We start from the raw sequence: 24268 nt of genomic DNA on the forward strand, positions 1-24268 counted from the left end.
GAACCCTAGCCGCCCTGCCTTTCTCGCACGCTCGAGCGCGATGCATCTTGCTGCCGCGGTGCCGCCGCCATCCTCCGCCCCCTCCCCCTCCCCCGTCCCCGCTCCCCCAACTCCCCTCCCATCGCCCACCCGCCTCGCCGTCGCTCTCGCGTTGCCGATCTCGCCGCTGCCGCTGCTCGTCGTCGCCATCGTCGAGAGGAGAGCGACAGGTGGACCAGGCGCGTCGCCATCGACGGGAGATGCGCAGGAACCGCCAGCGCTCCTCCGGCGACCAATCCTTCTCTCTCGCCCATCGTCGCGCCCCCGTCGTGCTCGTGCATCACATCATCGGGAGGAGGGTAAGTAGATCCGCCGCCCACTCTCTTCCTGCACCATCCTCACCGACTATTTTGTGCGGGTCATTGACGGCATGGTTTCTTCATTGCTGCTCTGGAGCTCCACTGAGGTGAGGTCACCCCTTTCTTGTTCTCATAGCCTCCGTTCCTTTCTAGGCAGAGATGATGGGAAGAAGAGGCAAGGTCGTATGGTGGTGGGTAGGGGGGCTCAGGCGTCGCCAGAGATAAAGGAATGCCATAATGTTTTTTCTGCTGACTTCTCTCTTGCTGCTGCTGCAGGTTGTTGGCTCACCCACGCTGCCGGCGCTGAGGCGGATGCCGATGTCATCGTTTCCTCTGGCCAGCTTTGCCCATGTTTCTGGGGACGTTGCGCCCTCTACGGCCGGAAGCCCCTCGCCCTGGCGCCGCCACTACGTGCCGCCCCCAACGCCAACATCGTATGCCCACCACCCGTCCTTCCTCTTTCTCTTCTCACCACACTGTCTAAATGTTCAGTACCATTACAGCAGTACTAATATTCAGTAGCATTATGCATTTGTCTGAATGTTCTTGTGCCATAGCAAAATGTATCATACATGTTTGGTTCCTCAATCTTGCGGGGCGGACATTGACTGGATCTCATTAGTGATTGCTCAACCTGCAGGGTATCTCTCTACTGATCTCCTTTTTTGTGGCATATATGCCAGGAAACTGAGCCATCCATGTAAGGTGAGTAATTGGTGTCACATCTATCTGTTGAACTGCCGCTGGTGCTAAAAATGGTGTTACTGTAGCGGACAGCTGCCATGGACCAATAGTGGTGCGATTTAGATGCAAGGTTCAGTAGCCTTTGATCATTGAATTTTCTTTGGAAGCTAAAATATCAGTCTTTGGTTTTGTATATGAGCCCATTAGCTTATATTGAGATAATTAGGAAATAAGTAAAATCATTTGATACTTATAGATAGTGGTAACAAAGGTGAAAAATGGACCGGGTGTATGATCTCCAAATTAATGATGGGATATCCTTATTTGGGACTTCACTGAGAAGTTGTTCTTTAAAGATTGAAATATTGAATGGCATGACGATTCCTCTCTGCAGTGGATGTATATTATCTGTATATACTTGATAATTGTCAAGATTATCTAGGCGGATGTATAATTTGTTGTTTGCTGGGAATTTTCTTTGAGGTGATTGATTGATGCACAACCTTATTCATCTCCTTATTTGTAATTCGTTCTCTCCAGGTTGCAGGCACCTATTACAACAAGGTTATTCTCATTCTTCTCCTATTAATAAGCAGCTAGATCCAAGGTACCTATGTAAAATTGCTCAATCATTTTGATATATAGTCTCTCAAGATTTCTAATTTTTCATTGTGATTGTTGGTTTCTAGATGTGTTCACACTCTTTGGCACTGCTAAAGACACTTCATGAAAGTCAGGTGTGTAAGCCGTAAAGCCGAGGGAGCTCGACCAGGTAATTCACCATCTTGTGGGACACCTCGTGTATCTTCATGATGAAAGCACGACCTCGGACGCGCCGCTAATTTGGCCCGATCTTTCACGATGCAACAACCGCGACTAAATTTCACTGATAAGAGTTTCCAATTACGCGAGCGATACACGCAACCTGAAACTATGGTAACAAAAACTGACTAGCAATACCTCGACAAACAAGGCACCTCTCGTCAACGTAGACGTCACCAGCACACAATCCGTCGTCGCCGACGGACCTCAAGCCAATAGCTAGCAAACTCTCGATCACGAGAATCCTCTCGCTAAAGTGTAATTTTCTTGATAGAAAATCTCACAATAATAAACAAGATGAACGCCCAGAGGGCCGCTTCATAGTCTGTCTAAATTCTAAAGAAAATAACCTAATCCTTCAAGTCCCCATCACAAATAATATATATAGTCTGGGTACAAACCGACTCAGATGAGTTCGGCCTAAACAAGGCACACAGGCCATATCACGTCACGTACCTGATTTATTTTCTCCTGCCTGACTTGGAGTGCAACCGAAATCCTGGCCGTTTTGATCTGCTACCTTTGTTTTAATTTTCCAAACGTACATAGCTGGCCGATATGGAAACATATCTCCACGTACGTGCAGACTCCTTCTCCTCCTATTTTCTAGCACATGCAGTTCAGGAGTTTGTATGTTCCGTGTAATACAACTAATAAATCCGTTGCATGCAGGCCTTTTCCTTCTTATTCTCCATGGCTTCCACGTCCGATTATTTCTCCAAATGCGTGCATGATATCCTGTTGCACGTTGGTTAGAAAACAAACAACTATTTTCTAGTTTTGTGCGTGCATGCACTTGCATGAACTCCTCTAATTTAGAATTGTTCTCACGTGTGACACACACTCTTTCTTTAGGTAAGATTGGCGTAAATCCAGGACCACATAGAATACGCAAGGTTCCATCTTTACCTTTGCTAAAATGTGTCATCTCCTCCATAATATTCTGATCCTCGTCTTGGTTAACTTTCTTTTCAACATCCGCTTCATCCATATGCATTGTCGTCTCCTCATCCATAATATCCTCCATTTGTACCCCTTTGTTGACGACTGCCGAAGTCGCCTGCAACTCCTTGTCATTGACCGACGTACGCAACATGACCTGTGTACTCCACATTCCAGTTCAGACTCAGTTTCGGCCTCGAGTCGTTGACCCCTGTCATTTACATGCGGGCATGGTCGTTCCTCATCTGTGTGGATGAGCGTTTTCTTGCGAGCGTTTAGTGCGTCGGGGAGAGGCTCGGGGTGGCGGGCCGCCGCATCGACGTGCCGGTTAAGGTGGTTCTTCACGCTGGATGTGCTCTCTTTCGAGGAGTAATTGATTTCAGATCTCGTTTGCTTGCAGGTCGCTTCTTCTTGCCGTTGAAGCGCCGGATCTGTTGATGCGGACTGGTTCGTTTTTTGCGGCTGCTGCTTCTTTTGGTCGATACCCTCCTTGGATTTTCGTTCGATCTGAGCCAGTGTTCACGACTTCATCCAGGGAACTGCAGGTCAACCCCTCCTCTTTCTTTTCCTGGATGTGTTTTAAATAATGTAGGCCTACAAAGGTACAACTTATGTTGAGGATATGAAATATCTGTATCTATTAGCTTATACTTATTTCATGATTTTTCTACCTTAGTTGCCCTTTTTGAGATTAATCATTGCAATTGACTAAAGGTTTGTACTATGTGTTGTTCTTGGTTCTCTAATTTTATTTACTTTAATCTCGGCAGATAAGAAACTCATTCAGATGGAAATAATATGCAATTTCTGTATGTTATCCTTTCAAGACGCCTGGTAGCAAATATTTAGATTTTCTTTAAAGAAGTAGAAAGCACCTGTCTGTTGTCTTGAGTCTCTTCAATCTGCTTTACTCATATGGAGCTTTTTTAATTTTAACTTGAAACCGTGGAATGTGAGACAAGCATCAAGAGCACTGATTAATGGGAGGAGTTTAATGCCTTTTGAGTATTGTTAGATGAGCATCAAGATGTTCTTTTTTGTTTGGATGCACCCACTGGTGGAACGTGGAACAAAAGTGAGAAGCCAACATTATTTTTTATATAGCTTTATAGGTGCCTGTTTATAGTTGCAGCATATGGTACTAATGGTCCAGAACATCTATTTCGATATTACTTTATTCTGTTTTGTTTCCTTAATTTTCTATTTGGACTCTTTTTTAACCTATTCTGTACTGTTATATAAGTCTGCTATTTGAACCCTACTTCATACAGTTGGCCGCTGATGTTATTTCAGAACACTAGATATTGCATCATGCATGAGGATATGTTTTAGCTTCAGATTTGAGATAATCTATCTAATGGTTTTAAGGACATAGTTGCTCACCATCTTATAGGATAGCTGAAACCTTTACCCATAAGAATAGACCCATATGAAAGTTTGCTTTAAATAGGTGTTGTTTTATTTTTGAAGCTAAATCAGATGAGGGTGTATCGTGTATACTTTCTTAGTATAAAGTCATTACTGGTCCGCCATTCGGCGGGCAATCGCGCGGCAAGAAGCTGCAGCCATTATCTTAATAAACTGGTAGGGCCGCTGTCCAATCCATTAACTATGGACTTTTTTCTTTTTTTTTCTTCTCATCTTGACATTGTTGTATGCACCATAATTCATGGCTGCATTTTCTCATAAATATTAGTAAAGGTTACCAGTGTTATCATATTAGAATTCGAAAATAACCTAATATGAACTCATGATAGAGAAGATATACTCCCTCTGTTCCTAAATATTTGTCTTTCTAGAGATTTCAACAAGTGACTACATACGGATCAAAATGAGTGATTCTACACTCTAAAATATGTCTATATACGTCCGTATGTGATAGTCCATTTGAAAGCTCTAAAAAGACAAATATTTAGGAACGGAGGGAGTATTTGACATGATGCATCGTCATATTGTGCAAATTTTACCAGTAATAGCACATCATCCTTATTATCTGGCACTATAACAGAAAATAATACCACTCCTTGAAAGTAGGCTTTCTAACATTCTAGACTTGGTTAAAGATTTGGGTTAACTGAAACTGTTGTGCAGTAATAGGTGTTGTCTTCAATTAAAGATTTGGGTTAACTGATAAATCGTTGACTTCTTCCAGTTGAGCATCTTGGCAGACCGCCTCTCCATGTTTTGAAGGAATCTCTTATGCTCTTTTCCACTGCTTTCTACTATGTTCTATATGTCAATAAGCTTCGCCAAGATATGCTATAATGTCTGTCTAACCCAAAGTGCAAGCACAACTACACCATTCTCATCTCTGTACTGTAATGTTGTCAATGCAAATTCATGGAAGCTTCTATGTATGCTGCAAGAGTAACCAGACAATAAACATACTACCTCCATCCATTTATGAGATGTATATCATACAATTGAAAACTTATTTCAAATTCAAAATTTGATGGTGTACTACTTGTAACATACACATTATACTATTGGTCTAGCATGTGGTGAAAGTAAACCCCCAAATATTTACTTGGCCATATATATATATATACTAGAGGGAGTACATGTTATCGCAAAGGTTTTGTCATTGTCCAGTTCCGCATTAGAATGACTAGAAATGTTAGCTAATCAATTTATTCTACCCAGAGTTACCTTTGAGGATCAAGTGGAATCTTCTAATTTTAGATAAAATGTTAAACAGAAGCATGAATTTTACCTTTTTGAACAAGGTTCACCAATCATCAGAAATCAAATATGTACATCTATTGCAGTGAAGTTAAAATAAGTTTATGTAACTTGGATTTTTTTTGCGTATGTAACTTAGTTAAAATATTGATTAACTAATTACACACTACTTACGGTGGTCTTATAATTGAACGAGACATTTACAGAAATCCGCTTAGACAAGCTCCCGGGGCATTCAGCATCAAAGAGTTTCCTGTTTCTATTGCCAGTTGCTACTCTGTGTTAGATGATCATTAGCCATATAATGCTACTAGATGTGGTGTCTAACGTCGCCTTGTATTGCTTCGGTTTTAATTAAGTAAACTGGAGCAGGGTATATGCCCTGTTCAAATAATAATGATAAATGTTGTCAACTGTTCAAGTGATAATAGCCTCCCTTAGCTTTTATTTGTTTTGCTTGAAATTTCAGCAACAAAGATATTATGTTATATCTTCTTTTTGGTGAGCGGGTGAGCTAATTTGGCAATTTTCCTCTTGGTCTATGCAGAAATTGGATGCTTCAAAGGATTTGATTATTGTAGGTGAGTGTGATAATCTGCAGTCTCACATGCATCATTAGCTTCCCTTATCATGCAACAGGTATTCTTCATGTTTTGTATCTTGCCAAGTTCGATTATTTCTTGGCTTAGAGCAGCGCCGCAAGTAGAGAGAGAGGCCAAGGGTACTCATGTGTCATGATAGATAGCTGTGCAGGAGCAGCTCGGGGACAAAGCCAAGGTCTAAAATGCTGAATCCCAATAAAGTGGTACTGTATATCTCAGGTTCAGTCAACATCTTATACCTCAACCAGAATTCAGCTACTAGCCACATCCAGTTAGTTCGAGAATAATTCTGAACCTCTACTATTTCTCTTTGCCGTGTGAACTGATAGATGCAGGATGACAAACTTGTGAACTAAGCAGCAAAAGGACGGAAAGAGCCCGATGGCGTTGTAGCTATCGCCCCCTTCAGCGTCCAGGAACCAGGCAAAACGCCATTGTCAATGTGAGCGGCGACGAGCGAATGGGCAGCAACCTCATGCACCATGGCATGACGATCAGATCGGCGACGTGATCGTTGTGCTGGACAATGCCAAGGATCAGTTCGTTTTTGTCAATTGTCGTGTGGGATTCTATGCCCATCCTTTTCTGAAAACTTCTGTTTTTGTTATTCAAAATATTTAAGAACTTGTGAAATTTGTTATCTTTTGTAAGTAAATGGCGGTGTCAAAGTGTCTTGTATATTTCAATTAATTCTCAACAGGTTGCCAACAAACTTATTATTATGGTGTTGTTCTAAACCTTGAAACTTTTGGTGCTTTGTGCTACATATCATATGCTTTGTTATCAGGTTGGATATGATTCACCCGGCAGGGCTGTGGCAAGCCGCACTTCCTACTAACATAAACCATGCTTTCTTCTAACTGATCATTACTTGCTTGACCACATTGTTGGGACCGGCACCCTTGCGCCAAGGCGTGATCCCGATCTAGTTAATATGGGTCGAAGGGGGTAATATAAGTTTGATCAAACTTTACATAGATTGTCTTGAGATAAAATGAAGTATATATAAAAAAGAAACAGAGATGGTACGGTAGTAGGAATGAATATTCGAGTATTATACTTGTACGAGACGTAGGCTCTGTTTGTTTCACCTTTGATTGGATTCGAATCGCCTGCGGATTCGCTTGAGTGGCAAACCTGATTCGTGTGGTGATATAAGACCATGCTTGTCTCAGCTTTGATTGGATTCATTGCCCTGAAAATGGCCTGAATCACCTGTGGATTTTGCTTCGATGCACCCAAAATGGCTTGAATCCAGGTTCAGCTTCAGTGACAAAACTGATTGAAAATAGCTGCTTGTTTTAGATTTCAGACTCTGCTCACGGAGCCCGGACAAACAGGGCCGTACGGTGCGCAGCGGTGACAGGCACAGGTACAGCAACGGCCTTCGTCGGCCGCGTAGCGATCCAGTCCACACGATCCCTCTCCATCCGCCCACTGCAGACAGACACTATTACCCGCCCCACTCCGCCGCCCGCGCGCGCAGTGCAGCTCGGCATCATCGGCAGCCATGTCCGCCCACCTCCGCCTCCTCTCCGCCGCGGCCGCGCTCCCGGCGCCCGCGTCCCTCCGGCGGGCGCGGCTGCTCCCGCCCGCGCCCCCGCTCCCCTCCGCCCGGCTCCTCGCCCCTCGCCGGCGCGGCCTCTCCCCGCGCGCGGCCGTCCGCGTCGTCCGATGCGCCGCCGCGGCAGGCGCGGCCGACGGGGGCGAGCGGGAGGTGGCGGTGGACGCGATGGCGGCGGAGGGCGCGGGGATATGGGCACAGGTGCGGGACGTGGTGGTGTTCGCGGGGCCCGCGCTCGGGCTCTGGATCTGCGGCCCGCTCATGAGCCTCATCGACACCATGGTCATCGGCCAGACCTCCTCCCTCCAGCTCGCAGCCCTAGGTGTGTTTTGCAGCGCGCCGTACCCGTACCTACCTTAATATGCTGGAGTGTTGTACTCTCTCCGGTTTATTCTGGTAATGTTGCCCGCGCCGCGCCATTAGTTGGGTGAGAATCCTAAATGCGCAAACACGCCGCCATTATTCTACTTCGTCTGACTAAACCGATCGACTGAACGCCGCATTTCTGGTGCCAGCTCATTGATAGTATGTATGATGCTCTTAACAAATAGAGTACGTAGCATCTTCAGATTGAAGGATTTGTGCAGTTTCCTCATCATCTTAGCCTCCGTCCTGTCATGTCATTTTGACTCCGCATATAAGATTTGTCTGAATTCAAACTTCATAAAGTTTGACCAACTTTATAGGAAAACAAATATCAGCATTCACAGTACGAAATCAATATCATTAGATGCGTCATGAATTTAGTTTTCCTATAGTACGTATAACTTCAGTATGGTAGATGTTGATATTTTTTTATATGAATATGGTCAAACTTTACAAAGTTTTACTTCACACAAATGTTATATGTGGAGTAAAAAGGACCGGAGGGAGTATTACGTACTTGTAAATGCATGAACGTGATGTATTGGCTGGCTCATCATGCTGCGCCTCAGTTTAAGTGTAATGATGTATGCTTATTTCAACTCTGGTTTCAGGGCCTGGGACCGTGTTCTGCGACTATCTGTGCTACATATTCATGTTCCTGTCAGTCGCAACCTCCAACATGGTGGCCACCTCCTTAGCTAACAAGGTGCGTGCAGCTCGTGCTAGATTAGTAACTTGCAAAGTTGCGGGGATGTGTACTATGAGTGCTTCGGTAATAGTGGGAGACAGGGGTTATCAACTTAGCTATAGAGTATGGCCTTGCGTTGCTTGTTGGCTAATATTTTGTTGAGACAAAAGTAAGCTGGCTAATTCTTTCCAAAGTACGAACTCTACAGAACAAATTTGGCACAGTAGTAGGTCGATATATGTTTGTGTTTTCTTCATGAACTATACATTTGCTTTGCTGCCCAAAATGAAAAGAACTTCGTTCAAATATAAGATATTACTTACTTGCCAATTTAATGATTTATAAATAATCAGAAATTGAAGTTTCTTCAGATATTTGTCTTGTTGTTGCAGCCACTTGGCACCTATATGCACCTTCTTGCTCTATATGTAATCTAATCCAGTTACAGCTACTATATGCAGGATGAAGAACTTGCACAGCATCAAGTGTCTATGCTGCTATTTTTAGCTCTTACTTTTGGTATATGAATGTTTTTGTTCACTAAGATTTTTGGGGTCCAAGTATTGACTGGTAAGTCTTTGAAACAAAATGTTCAATGGGCTTGAAACTATCATCTTATTTGAAGTGTTGGATATTTTGTATTTTCTAACGAAGTGCTGGAGGACTACTTTTGTCATTAGATTCTGTAATTTCCTGCTATGTCACTTGAAAAGTCACTTTAGCCTTCACCTTAGACTCAATTAAGCTTGCAAGTGCTGTTTAAAATTGGGGTCATGTAATGCTTTTATCCCAACTGTTTGGCTTGTTTTGACTTCATTACCTGATTAGGGCACGTATTTATGAAAAAGATGCTCCCGTATTTGTTCTACCAGTTTAGAGTTTCACATGCATGATGTGGTTCTATCGGTTACATTATTGAAAATTTGTATTTGGTACTTAACTTTACCTTAACTTGTGATTTATTAAATTTCTTTTCAGCTTTCACTGGATCCAAAAATCATGAAATTATTTCTGCTGCCAATACATATGCACAGGTCTGTATATGTTAATTGTGTTTTAATAGTTTCACCTTGTAGGCTATTTCTCAGTAGTTCCAATTGACCGACGAAGGGCAGTATGTTCCTCTGATGTATAACCGGCACTTTATGCTTTTGCCCTTTCTCTACTCGAGTATATCCAGTTAAACATTTGATAAGATAAATGGATATGGCTGAATACTTCAATACCGTGCTGTATCTGAAATACAATGTAATAGCTCTGCGCAAGAAACTATGAAACATGAGAAAGGAAAGGAGGTTACCTAACGATCATGCTCATCGAAACGTAACTAGAGGTGTGAAAATGTGCATCTTTTATATTGTGAATCCCATGCGGTGTGCTCAGTTAGCTCTGAAATTGCTAATCACCATAATCTCATAGATACAGCTATTTTTTGAATTTATCTAGTTGGTCTCTGTTATACTAATTTGATTATTAAGTGGTTGGACAGCTTGCATAGGTCCTTTGCCTTATTAAGTGGTTGGACAATCTTGTAGTTCTGACTTCAAGGCTTATTGCGGAATCTTATTTTGAATGCTTGTAGTGCTGTTCAAGTACCTTCTATTATAGGATATGAAATTGAATTTCCCTTTTTCATGTGAAATAACAGAAACTCAATTTCAGATTCGAGGTTTTGCATGGCCTGCAGTTCTCGTTGGCTTAGTTGCCCAAAGTGCTAGGTACAAACTGGGCACATTCCTGTTCCCTTATTGCATTGGATATACTTGTTTGAATGCCTTTATTTGAATTCATGTTGTTAGGGGCGCTGCATTATATTTCTTTGGAATGTTAGTAGACATCTGTTTTAAGCCTCAAATGTCTTCAACAATTATATTTCTAAGTATGTTTTTGCCATTAATTGCTATATGCTAGTTCAATCATTATAATTGCCAGTGAGTAAACGGGTATGGATTACATACCTACATGAGTACAATAGTACATGCAACAGTAAACAATTAACCATATTACAGTATATTTTATTGGATGCTTCTCTTATTATATTACATCTTTTGCTGTAAATCAGTCTAGGCATGAAAGATTCTTGGGGTCCTCTGAAGGCATTGGCAGCAGCTAGTGTTATAAATGCCGTTGGCGATATATTTCTTTGCTCTGTATGTGGCTATGGAATTGCTGGTGCCGCCTGGGCTACTATGGTTTCACAGGTACACATATTTCCAGTCTCCTGAACATGTCTCCACATTGCTGAAAATCAAGTTTCCACGTCCTCACTTAAGCAACAATACCTGGTGAACTCATATTTTGTACAAATATATTATTCATCGATGCACACTGCACCCTGTCCAGATGGAATCACATGCACCTCTGTTGTCAGTTGTATTTCATGTTCCAGAAATCCCAGCATCTCGTTATCCATTTCTCCACTCTTCATGTTTTGCAATTGCGCTACACAAATAGCCTCCACCTCTAGCTTTTTGTGATGTTGCTCACACTGCAAACTTCTTTGCAGGTTTGAGTTCTCTGCTCACATGTTTTTGTATAAGTAGCTAGCTTTTGACACATGCTCAGATTGTTGCAGCTTTTATGATGATGCAAAATCTAAACAGTAGAGGTTTTCGAGCATTCTCATTCACAATCCCATCGACAAGAGAGCTTCTGCAGATATTCGAAATCGCAGCTCCTGTTTTTGTGACAATGACATCCAAGGTATCATTCTTTTGGGGTGTACTGATCTGTGTCCTTTCCTTGACTTTACTGTAACTAATTGTTTCAATCTTCTTCAGGTAGCATTTTATGCATTGCTTACATACTCCGCGACTTCTATGGGAGCAATAACTCTTGCAGGCCATCAGGTTCATACTTTTTAGCTTATGGAATGCTTCCCTATGAAGACATGTCGATAAAAACGTGACAACATATATTGTTTATTTTATCTTGTGAAGGTTATGGTTAATATATTATGCATGTGCACTGTTTGGGGTGAGCCCCTGTCACAAACTGCACAGTCGTTTATGCCGGAGATGATATACGGAGCTAACCGCAATTTGATGAAGGTACCTATCAACAGTGCTCATTTTCCTGTGAATATCATACCATTTTACTTTGCCGTACTTTTAGCAGTAATATCAGTACATATCCAAGAATCTGTGCAAAGTTGTGTTTGATGAACATGTATGCTTGGACACTTGTATTTTTCACACTTTTCTTTTGTTTGGTTAAATTTATCAACTGACATGCAGACTGTCTTTTCATCGGTTCAGCAGATTAATTTCACAAGGAGCTTCCTTTTCTGTTTTCTTCAAAATATTTTGCATGAAAATGCCGAGATAAGCCAACAAGTAATTATCAATTTTATTAGGGGGGAGGCTCATCTGGTCAAAACAGAGCTGAATGTGACTTAAGACTTATGCCATTGACAAGACATTTTGAAAGCCTAGAAATGAAAAAAGGAGTTCATCTAAGATTTCTAATAATCTTATTTCGATAGAATCTATCAGAAGTTTGATACTGTTACATTTTTGCTAGATTATTATTTCTTAGGACATGAGGCGTCTTGACTGTTGAATGTAAGAATGTTGACACAAATATTTGAGTTCTGACCTGCGCATGTTGTGTAACAGGTTTCATATGTTTAATTGGTACACACCTGCCTTCTTTTCCCTGTAACAGAGCAAAAGCTGCTGGTGGACCCAGCACCACTATGCATACTTGAAGCAACATGTGCTGCACTGATGGTGCTTTGATTGACTTAAGTAGTGACTGCATTTTACCGTAGTTGTTTCTACATCAATCTGTATGAATATTATGTTCATTACTCTGAATGATACTGAAGGTACCTTTAATCTAGGCAAGGATGCTACTCAAGTCACTCGTAGTTATTGGAGCTATAGCTGGACTGACTGTGGGGACAGCTGGAACGATTGTTCCGTGGCTTTTTCCTAGGCTGTTTACCAATGATCAAATGGTTGTACAACAGGTATGATGTACTGCTTTAATTTTTACATGTTCTGGAAGTACTTCAGATACGGATTGCTCCTCAGAAACAATCAGTATGCCAGTTGTCTATGTACATGTTGTTTCCAAGTGTCTATAACTTGTTGTAAAGGCTATCTTCGCCATATATAGTATCCTATCTCTAGAATCGACATTTTTAATTCGTGCATTGTTGAATACTCAGTGCTCCTGTCCGAGGGATCCCCATTGGACCTCTTATAGATTGAGGAAGCAATAAAAGTATATCAATCTAGTCCTATTTTCCTCCTCGCCCCTTCACTATGGCTTCCATCATGGCATGCTTGCACCCAGATCCAGGGCCATCTAACTCTGGTCCATGGCATATACGAATCTGCTTACTAATTTATTGCTAATCCTGATTTTGATTTTAAAAGGCTGTCTCCATCATATCAGTCTGTTAGGAATTGTTTGATGTACTCTTTGGAGAATTAACTTGGTTTCTCTGCAGAAAGTTTAATGCTACTATTAATCCATGACTACCAGAGTTTTGTGTGAGAAACTAATAATTCCACTGCACTATTTTTAACAGATGCACAAAGTGCTGATTCCATATTTCACTGCATTGTTTGTGACACCTTCAGTACACAGCCTTGAAGGAGCATTACTGGTAAGTTGGTATAATTCATTTGGCTGATCCTAACATACCCACCTGACAATAGGCCATCAGCAGTGTGATAATTAATGCGGTAAACCATCTTGACTTGCTATGATACTACATTGACAATTAGAACAGAATAAAGGGCCTATTCTGCTAAGTTTATAAGTTCAATGGCTGAAAACCTAGCATTGGCTGGAGGATTTGATGAAATGTCTGATGGTTCTCTTTCTGTCCTCAGGCTGGAAGGGATCTCAGGTATTTGAGTCAATCAATGGGTGCATGCTTCTGCGTTGGAACCTTTCTTCTATTGGTAATGTCTGTTTCCTTATTTCTTTTTTTCTGTGAGACCTCATTGGGCTTTCAGTTTATATTTTGCTAATTTAAATAATGATAACATTGATAAAGGATATGCCAACTTGAGAAAGAAAAAAGGATCTGAATATTTTGAATATCAGGTCTGAACCATGAAAAAATAGGACCACAATTTGCTATGTACTGATAACTATCTACCTCTGTACACTTTGTTGGTTGATAAAGCTGTGAAATCACTACCCAGCAAGTAAAAGAACAAAAAATCAGATGCCGTCTTGAATAGTTCATTTTTTCCGGTTATTTACTGTTATTTTTTGTGATGGGATACTCTTCTGATAAAGATGATTTCTCTTTTCTTGTTGTCTTTAAAGCTTGTCCGTGACAAGTTTAGTAGCTTGACACTATGCTGGTGGGTACTTGTCTTCTTCCAGTGGGTATGTTCATTTCTACAAAATGCATTGTATTTAGAAATGCAGCATCTTACGATAGCCCTAATTTGGTCTCTTTGAACAATGTTTCCATTACAGAGTCGGTTTGGAAGCGCTTTACAACGGCTTGTTTCTCCAACGGGCATGTTGTATAACGAAAATTTCAACCAGCCTGAGCAAGTCAAAGTGAAGGCAACATAAGAGGATGTATCACTGGTTGAGAGAGGGCATGCATGTTTTGCAATTCCGTAAACATCATTCAGCAGTGTCTATGATTAGAGCAGGAGCTGCACATGATAATATTGGAAACAAAGTTCAAGACGTACTCGATTTTTTATTTTTTATGTTGCGAGTCAAGACCTGCTCGATTTCTTCAGGGCTAGGAAAGTCCATTTGGCTCTAGGGTAGAATTCAGTCTCCTGCAGTATCCTTTTGTCCTAGGGGCCTTCATCTCACAATTTACCGCTGCAGAGAAAGGTTGCATTGTCCAACACCCGTGACTGTAAAAGTGCAGTTACGCAAGCATGTAAAGAATTTTTGTTGGTTTAAGAATTATAAAATGGTTGAAAATGTCCAATTTTTTTGTTACACAACATGAAAGAATATGGATGTTGGAAAATATCCTGGAAAGTGGGATCATTAAGTTTCCCTACTGTGAATCCATGCAGTTGCATGCCATAAAGAAGGTTTGAGATTGCTCTTTTCAGGTGACCAGAGCACAGAACATGAGAGTGTAGTGGTCACAGTGAACTCATTGCAGCCTGCAGCTGGCACAGCTCATCTTCCAGCAGAGCATAGTCCTACCAGATCAGTTTTCTCTGCGACGAATCACGGCCCATCTTCTGGCAGGTGAATGCACCTGACCCAAATTTCATCTTTTCTTTAATGCAACCCAGTTCATTCATTTATTCCGTTTACCAGAATGTTCAAACAGTTCATCATCTGTACCTTCACCTTCCTGGCAGAAATGTTTGATGAATGTTCAGGTGTTTTCGCTGTTTATTTCTCATAATGGTAGGGCTCAAAAAGGGTCATGCAAGGGTCATCGTCATGCTGCAGTACGGCAGCGGCCCGCTCAAACTCCTCCCTGATGATCCTGATTGTCTGCCTGTCGACTACACGGCCTAGGTCATGGCCGGTCTCGAAAGGGTCCTCGATGCAGATCAGATGGCGGTCGTTTCCGATGCGAGTCATCCAGTTCTTCTCCTTCTTGCTACATGTTGTTGCGTCATCACACCAGGTGAGAAAAAATGTTTAAAATTCTTATAACCTAGATGAATTAAATCGATATTGAATTCTTGGTTTGGAAGAAGAATGCTGGTCCTTGATTACCTACCTGATTATCTTTCCCATACGGATAGAGATGACATCTTTCCTGTAATCGTGCTGGAATGCCCAGTAGTGGAAAAATGCCCAGAGTAACTCCGCGATGGTCTCCTTGTTTTCAGCCCCAAAATCACGAAGCTGATGAACTTCGTCAAAATAAGCGCATTCAGTGTCATCAACAACCATGGTATATGTGGGCTCCATAGCCTGGAAATGTGGGGAAATGCGGAAGCATTAGTTGCATCAGGATGAGATGGGCCAAACCGATGCATATAATGAAGCTGAAAACATGGACAAGAACTTTGATGTTCCTTCTGACTTACCTGGCAACTATAAATACAGCAAACCAAAAATGATGAAATATATGGCAAAATAACCTACTACATCGGAGAACAAATGAAAAGAAAAAGGAAAAGAAAATCAACAAACCATAACTGAATGATGGTGATGAGCCATCCAAATACAATCATCCATATCATATGCATGCACAGTGCCAAATGGAGCAAATCCATGATGACTAGAGCACATAACTCTACCATAAAATAAAAGAAAGAGAAAATATTATTTGAAAAGGAAAATAAATAAATAGGGGAAAAAGTGGATTTATAAAATTTGATAAATTTTACGGAGTGCACTCGGCACTTCAGTAGTTTCTGCATTGACACAAATAAGATGATTTATGAAGAAGTTGATGCAACATAAGGTACATACCTGTAAACAGGGAAGGATCTTGGGCTCTCTCAGCTGTAAGAAACTGATGCACATAAGCACATATCTGCAATTTTACATAAGCAAGTGAGTCCCCATTCTTTTGAGAAAATTCATATAAACATAATTATCTGAGATGAATCCATCATAATCGTTCAACTCACGCATAGCTGGAGAGGGTTCCGCGGTATGTCTCATTGACACCCCTCAGTTTGGCCCAGTGCTTGACAATGGAGGCCAGCTGAAGCAATCTGCCATCTATCTGGGCATAATCCTTGAGAAGCTTCGTGTTGGCGACAGCAAAGAGATTGTTGATGCAAATGTCACAAGAGAAGCCACTCCCTGCATCCAACATCCTCACAATGGGCACCCTAGCACTGGTAATTGCCTGCAAGGATGATAAAAGATCAAACCAACAGCCTCAATTTACAGTGAATTTTTACAACAGAATTTACAAATTACAAAACTCATGCTTTTTTTAAAAGGAACACGAAGCTCCATGTAGTGAAGGCTTGATTACCTCCACGCTGTCGAAATTATCGCCGCGCAGGATCTCCGCGAGCCGCAGAAGGAGCTCCACCTCGCTGCCCGTGCCGATCTTGATTTCGAGGCAGACGTCGACGTCGCTGTGGGAAGTCCCGAAGGAATTGGCGCATGATCCGTAGAGATGCAGCTGGGCGTTGGGCCATTCTTTGCTCACTGACTTGGTTAGGGAGTCTATGAGCTGGCTCTGCTTGGACAGGTGCTCCTCTGATGGCTTGAGGGATTCGTAGATGGAGAGCAGGCCGGAGGCGAAGGTGCCGATGTCATGGCGGCATTCCATCCACCCTGTGTGTGTTCTGATCTGCAGGCGCCGTGATTGGTTCGAATGCGACATGGTGCTCTGCAGAGCGAAGAAAGGTGACCAGTTGAGCTAAAAAAGTTGATTTTGGGGGCAAATCAGATGTGATGGCAGTGTGCAATCGAATTCCATGAGCATTTGAAGAGAAGGATGATTTTTTTGGGGGTTTCCGCACCTCGCTTGACTGCTGGCCGCCGTCACTGTCATGGCGCTCTTGATCACCGGCGATGAGGAGAGAATCCTCCAATTCCTCCCCGAGACGCCGGCCGTCGCCGTCGTCCGGTTCCAGCTGCTCTTCCCCTTCGATGCTGCCTCCAGCCTCGTCTCCGCCTGCGTAGCCTCCGCCCACGCCCCCCTGGTCGTCCAAGTCGCTTCCGCCATTCGCACCCTTCCTCTCCACGGCAACCCACACCTTATTCTCTCTCCGCGCCGCCGCCGCCGCCGCCCGCCTGGCCCCGGCGCGGTCCTCGCCCCCGTTCGCCTTCACGGGGAGGCCCCCGCCCGCCCTCCGCCTATCGGGGCCCGCGCGGCCCCTGGTCCCGGCGAAATCCCCGACCCTCCGCCTCGCCTGGCCGCCCCGGCCGGCGGCGAAGCGGCCCGCATTGCGCGCGGCGCCGGCGGCCGGGTGGACGCGCCGCGCCGGAGGGACTGGGAAAGGGGGCGGCGGCTGCGGCTGCGGAGGGAGCCAGGCGGGGCGCGTGGGGGGCACGATGAAGAGGCGCTCGTCGGGGCTGGCGCCGGGGGGCGGGTCCGGCTGGGCGGGCGCGACGAGGCAGTGCGGCGGGGCGAGGCGGGCGGGAGCGGGGCGCTCGGGCTTGGGGGACGGGAGCAGGAAGCGGAGGAAGGCGGCGTCGGCGAGGGGCCTGGCGTCGCCGCCGGCCATGGCGCGCGGCGCGGCGAGGCGGCTGGGGTGGTGGTGGTTGTGGTGGTTCGCGATTCCCGAGAGCGAGCGAGCGAGCGAGGGAGGCGTGAGGTCGGTCGTGGAGTGTGTCAGTGCGGGAGCGCCTCGCCTCTTCGACGCAGCGTGGGTTGCCGGGTTGCGGGTCAACCCCCTCTCTATCGATGGAAACAGAACCATGTCTATATTTTTACCACAAGATGATAAGTGAAAACATAATGTAAAAAATAGTTTGCATATAGATATTTTTTCCCCAAGAAACACCGAGTACAATGTAGACATACACCATCACACACACACACACACATTCGTACAACGTATACTGGCGGTACCGTAGACCGAACTCACGGGGATCAATGTCGACGATCCTTTCGACGCATCTCACATCGATTCTGTCATTTTTGTGGCAATAATCATTTTTTTGGTGTTGTAATAATGATATAAATCCATCTTAATGAGACACACGTGGCGTCAAGCAGGGGCAGAGCGGGTGGGTGAAATGTAAGGCCCAGGGCCCCAGACCACTCCAAGATTTAAGCTTAGTTATACACACCGATATAGCAGTCGTGAAAAAGAAGTAAGAATAAGAGGGAAAAACCGAGCCTATATATGTCACATGATCTTGGTTGCCCTCTAGACGCGTTACTTTGTTACGCCTAGAGTTTGGCCCCTTATGAACCGTGGATACAATACCTTCGCTAGCCACCCAACAGCCCATTTGTTCTACGCTTTAAAGAGAAGTATGCTTTATGCATTAAGACACTCTATGTAGTTTCTCATATAGGAGTTTATATACATACATATATTAGTATTGACATTTCATCTCTTGGAAACACATACTTGTAGTAGAGGAAAATGCATAACCCATATGTCATGGTTTTCTCAGTGCAAGAAAATCAATACCCAAGTCCTTCCAAAAAACTATGGATGTGTAAGACAATAGGTTTGGGGGAACTGGCTCAACCCTCTAGGGGTGGCCTATCACATATATATAATGAAGGGGTACAACGTTACATCATACGTACACATATACAGAAGCTATACAGTCTAACACCCTCCCTCAATCTTAGCCACTTCCCAAAGAATCTAGAAGGGTAAGATTGCGCCGACAATTCTCAAACTGTGGTAGAGGTAACGGCTTGGTGAAGATGTTCGCAAGTTGATCTTTGGAAGAGATGAACTTGATCTGTAGTTGCTTCTGAGATACCCGTTCCCGTATAAAATGATAGTCCACTTCGATGTGTTTCGTTCGGACATGAAATACCGGATTAGCAGACAGGTATTGAAAGTGTTAGTTATCGACTAGAGGGGGGGGGGTGAATAGGCGATTTTTATCAAAGTCTTCAAAACGTGGAAGTTTCGAAGACAAACAATAGAAATAACCTAATTGATATGCAGCGGAAGATAAACTACAACAAGCAAGCCATAGTCAAGTATGCAATAGCGTTAACGTACGAAGACTAATAGCAGCTAGGTAGTAGGATCAGGATGGAAGATAGTATGAAGCCAATCAACAATAGTAGTCAAGCAATGAAGTCAATCAGATAAGACAGATAAGCAATGACTTCACGAAGACAAACTCAAAGTAAAGGAGGGAAGAGATAGAACCAGTCACTTGTTGAAGACACAGGATTTGTTGGACCAGTTCCAGTTGCTGTGACAACTGTACGTCTGGTTAGGGAGGCTGAGATTCAACTCAAAAGACCGTGTCTTCACCTTATTCCCCTTGAGCTAAGGACACTTTGTCCTCGCCTAATCACTCTGGTAAGTCTTCAAGGTAGACTTCCAAACCTTCACAGACTTCGTTCACCCGGCAATCCACAATGACTCTTGGATGCTCAGAACGCGACGCCTAACCGGCTGGAGGATACACAGTCCTCAAGTGTAATAAGTCTTCAGGTCACACAGACAGAAAGACTTCAGTGATGCCTAACACTCTTTGGCTCTAGGTGTTTGGGCTTTGTCCTCGCAAGGATTTCTCTCTCTCAAATGCTTCGAGGTGGGTTGCTCTCAAAACGACAAAAGCCGTATACTAACTCTGAGCAGCCACCAATTTATGGTGTAGGGGGTGGGCTATTTATAGCCACTAGGCAACCCGACCTGATTTGTCCAAAATGACCCTGGGTCACTAAGGAACTGACACGTGTTCCAACGGTCAGATTTCAAACACACGCGGCAACTTTACTTGGGCTACAAGCAAAGCTGACTCATCCAGCTCTGGATAAGGTTTGCTCTCATTGTCTTCGCTCGAAGACATAGGATTTGAGTTGAGCATCACTTCAGTCACTCTGACTTAGTTCACTTGGACCCCACTTAACAGTACGGTGGTTCCTATGACTCAACAAAGAAGAAAAGGAAGCAACGAATCCACACAGTCTTCGCGCTCCATAGTCTTCACGCAATGTCTTCTCATGTCATAGTCTTCAATATGAATATCTTCTCATACCACCATTGTCTTCAATGTCTTCATACATTTTTAGGGGTCATCTCCGGTAGGTAAACCGAATCAATGAGGGACACTACCTGCGTTATCCTGCAATTCTCACAAACGCATTAGTCCCTCAACCAACTTTGTCGTCAATACTCCAAAACCAACTAGGGGTGGCACTAGATGCACTTACAATCTCCCCCTTTTTGGTGATTGATGACAAACTGGTTGAAGTTTTCAACGGGGATAAAGTATGTGAAATTGTAAAGGATAGGAATTGTCTTCATAAGTAGCAAGGGCTCCCCCTGAAGATGTGCATATAAGTAATTTTGCTTTTGGAATGCAAATGCACATGGCAGGTTGTACTTGTGGAGATCCACTTCAACTTATGAAGATAATTCATCATGCATGAAATGATATAGCTTATAGGATGACATGCATAATGAAAAATGGACGTCTGCAGGATGATCTAAGTGCGGAAGTTATCATCGCACATGCGGAATTTATCATCGCATCACAGTAAAGCAAACAAGTAGCAGACGACCATCAAGTTTAGGTGTTACAACTCAAAGAACCAAATGTTTTTAAAAAGCAAGAGTTGTAAGAATGAGGCAAAAATATAATGCAACCGCCCATATGAACCTGCTTGAAGACTATCAAACTCATACGCTTCTCCCCCTTTTGTCAGTAATGACCAAAAAGGTTTGAAGACATAGAGCATCTACTCGTCCTCATGAGGAGTAGTTGAAGCAGCAGGGTTGTCGTTGTCGTTTGGCGGTGCAGATGAACTTGGTGCAGTGTCGATGCGTGCAGAAGTAGGAGGTGGTGAAGTAGCATCATCTTCATCATCGATCACTCTGGCATTTACCGTTGCCGCGGAGGAAGAATATTCAGAGTCTTCAAGAGATGGAGTACGACGTTGGACAGCAGTCCGTGGAGGAGTGGAGTCAAACTGGAATCGTTCATTGAAGCCATCGTCTTGAAGATCTGCTTCAGCACTAAGCAGGGTCAAGCTCTTCCATGATCACCGGCACGTTTCATGAGCAACAAAGGCATTCTTGGTGGCAAGGTTGCGAATGCGATTGACATCCACCAAGAGGCTTTGCATCTGTCTCTTGAGCCAGAAATGATGCTTATCCTGTTTCTGATGAAGGGCCACAAGAAGTTCTCGGTCATTGAGAACGCGAGAACGCTTCCGAGGCCTTTGGGCAATGGTGCTTTCAGTGGCTTCAGTAGGTGCTCGATGAGGCAGACGAGTATTTCCAGCCAATGGATAGATTCGTGTTGCTGCTTGAACACCTTCAATGGGTTGAGTGAAGCTTTGGTGCTCGGCATTCTGAAGACAAAGAGGTTTCTTGGCAGGTTCAGGGTATATAGCTTCAACTGACATATCAACCTCTGGTAGAAAAATCACATGATTGCGAGCAGATGGTTGATAGTTGACATGTGAGTGTCGCTTGATGAGGCGCATGACCCATGGAGCATAAAACTTCAGACCAAACAGGTCAGAGCCGGAAGTAGCAAGTTGCCTGATGAAGAAGTCTTGCGCATTGAAGCTGATGCCATTGAGAATGTAGAAGACCAAAGTCTTCATAGCTCCTTCAAGCTTTGCCGCTGATGAATGTCCTTTGATAGGCCATAGAGTTCGCCTGATGATGTGATATATGGTGCGTGGCAGATACTCAAGGTCTTCAACAAAGAACTCTGTTGGATATTCAGCATCACATGGCAAAGGCTTCATCATGCTCAGCATCTGACTCATATTGGGTTTAGGCTTATGGAAGATGCTTTCCAAAGCATTGCGGTGATTTTGACAACCAGGTTCATAGAGTTCTCCTGGAGTGGATAGGCCTGTAAGCTCAATGATGTCGAGAGCTTTGGCTTCATGATGAACATTTCCTGTCATCCACTCTAGAATCCATGTCTTGATATCTCTGTTGTAGCCGCGAATGTGCAGAGTAGCATAGAATTGAAGCAATAGCTCTTCATTCCAGTGTTCTTTATCTGTGACAAAACTGAGCAGCCCAGCATCACGAAAGCAGTCAAGTGCTTCTTCTAAGCAGGGCAGTCCAGTAATGGCTTCAGTGTCGAGGCGCATATGAGGGAAAATGCGCCCTTGATCATACAGAACACAGGAGTAATAGCTTCGCTGCTGATGACTCCAGAACCGATCTGATGATATTCTTGGCTTCATGTAGGGGTTCTTCGAGCTGTCAAAGAATGTGTTGTGGCTCTTGAAGCCATTTGCATTGAAAGACCCGAAGCGGTGGCAGTACCGGAAACCTTGGCAGTCTTGGCTTGGGCTTCTGGACCTGAGGCCTATGCTCAATGTGATAGTCAAATTGAGGACCAGAGACATTAGGCGGAGGGACCAGAACGGGCCATCTTACTGTGATTAGCTCTCCATGGTTGTATGCTTGCTCGATTGTATAGGGCCGTAGTGGCGGAACAGGAGCAGTGGCAGCAACTGAGGCTTCAGGCTGCACAACAGGTGCTTCAGGAGCAGTTGCCTCATTAGCTTCAGGTGCAGTGGCCTCATTAGCTTCAGGCACACTGGTTGGTTCAAGCTCCACATTAGCTTCAGCCATGACAACGTCATTGGCTTCACTTGCGTTGGTTGTGGCAGCTTCAGGATTTTCAACCTCCACTTGAGGAGCTGGAGGGTCAGGCACAGACACGTTTACTTCATGAATTGTTTCTTCAGGCATGGGGGGGGTTGGACACGTTCTTCTTGACGTTCCTCATCGGCTGATGCAGCCGGATTGTCTTCAGCAGCTTGTGCTTCAGACACAGAGACATTCACAGTTGGAGTGGCTTCAGAGAACACTTGACGTGCAACAGGTTGACGGTGCACTTCTCCTTCTGGAACGCTCGGAAGAGGGACTTGAGGCCTTGGTCCTTTGCGAAGCCTTTGTAGTACAGGCGACGCCTTTGGAGATGGAGTGGGCAGGTCCTCATCCTCTTCAACTTGTACGGATGGTGTGGTTTGTTGTTGTTGGGGAGTACTGGGGGAGTCTTGTTGCTGTGGGTGATCAGCCCACGATGCATCCTGAGCAATTGGCGTCAGAGGACGACCAATGCTGATGTTTTCGCTGTTCGTACGAACAGGCGATGATACCACATTATATTCGATCTGAGGAAGAACTTCATCATCTTCAACATTGTCATGATGACCAATGTCTTCAGCAGCGGTGGGTTCAGCTGCTGGTATATCTTCAGCTTCAGGAGCCTCTGTGGAAGCAGGCTCATGAACAGTCATGCGAAGTTCTTGGGATGCAGATGCAGGACGAACCACTGAGATGGGTTCAACAACAAGGGGCTCTGTGGGAGCAGCCCGACTCTTCTTGGTCTTGTGCTTCTTCTTGGAGGGAGCGGCATCAGAGGCTTCGGTGTTCTTCCTCTTTCTGGCTTCAGCCTCGGCAGCCCTCGTCTTCTTCTGTTCAGAAGCGGTTGTGGTGACCTTTGGCTTCGAGCCAGTCATGCTACTCGGGAAGATAATGCGTGGGGCTTCTTGGCTTGAAGGTGCAGGCTGGTCAGCAGAAAGCTTCTTCTTTTTCTTTGCAGCCATCCTAGGGTCAATGCCAGGAAGGCCAAGTGACTTGCGCTTCTCAGCCTCATTGTAGGCAAGCACACACTTATCAGCCAAACGCTTCATGCGCTCACGAGAGCCTTGAGCTTCTTGGCACTTCTTCAGAAAAGCTTCTTTAAGCTCATGCAGCATGACTTTGAAATTTCGGACGTCTTGAACACTTAGCTTGGCCACATGCTTCTTGAATTGAGCCTTCTCATAATCAATCTTGTTCTTGAGCTCAACGATGCGCTGAGCAAGAGCTAGCTCAGAAGCAATAGCGCCATTGAAGGAGACGCTTAGGCCAATGGGAAGCTGCAAATCTTCAAAGCTAACATTGGGGGTGTCGAACCACTCATCAATGAAATTGTGGATGATGGCCACATCAAAGAGAGGCAAGTTGTTGAAGATTTCTGCTTCTTCCTTGCTCTTTATCAGCTGCTCAAGGCATCATCAGCAAGA

General features: G+C 44.1%; 1 protein-coding gene and 1 pseudogene across 1 annotated transcript; one reads left to right on the forward strand and one right to left on the reverse strand.

Moving 5' to 3' along the window:
- Positions 1–7462: 7462 nt before the first annotated feature.
- LOC123135855 (protein DETOXIFICATION 46, chloroplastic-like) lies at positions 7463–14625 on the forward strand (annotated as a pseudogene).
- On the reverse strand, positions 14565–17942 carry LOC123135854 (UTP:RNA uridylyltransferase 1). The gene is made up of 6 exons (XM_044555085.1): positions 17088–17942; positions 16592–16954; positions 16236–16459; positions 16075–16138; positions 15374–15570; positions 14565–15250 (listed from the first exon to the last, which is right to left on the reverse strand). The coding sequence occupies exons 1-6, from the start codon at positions 17793–17795 to the stop codon at positions 15037–15039; spliced, it is 1770 nt and encodes a 589-aa protein (XP_044411020.1). The 5' UTR covers positions 17796–17942; the 3' UTR covers positions 14565–15036.
- Positions 17943–24268: the final 6326 nt, after the last annotated feature.

This window comes from Triticum aestivum, chromosome 6B, assembly GCF_018294505.1.
Source record: "Triticum aestivum cultivar Chinese Spring chromosome 6B, IWGSC CS RefSeq v2.1, whole genome shotgun sequence".
In the NCBI taxonomy this organism is placed as follows: Eukaryota; Viridiplantae; Streptophyta; class Magnoliopsida; order Poales; family Poaceae; genus Triticum; species Triticum aestivum.

Coding starts and splice junctions, on each gene's coding strand:
- LOC123135854 (XM_044555085.1), bottom strand. CDS start 17,795: ATGGCCGGCGGCGACGCCAGGCCCCTCGCCGACGCCGCCTTCCTCCGC. Junction 16,955..17,087: donor GCGGCCAGCAGTCAAGCGAG/GTGCGGAAACCC, acceptor TTCGCTCTGCAG/AGCACCATGTCGCATTCGAA. Junction 16,139..16,235: donor GGAACCCTCTCCAGCTATGC/GTGAGTTGAACG, acceptor GTAAAATTGCAG/ATATGTGCTTATGTGCATCA.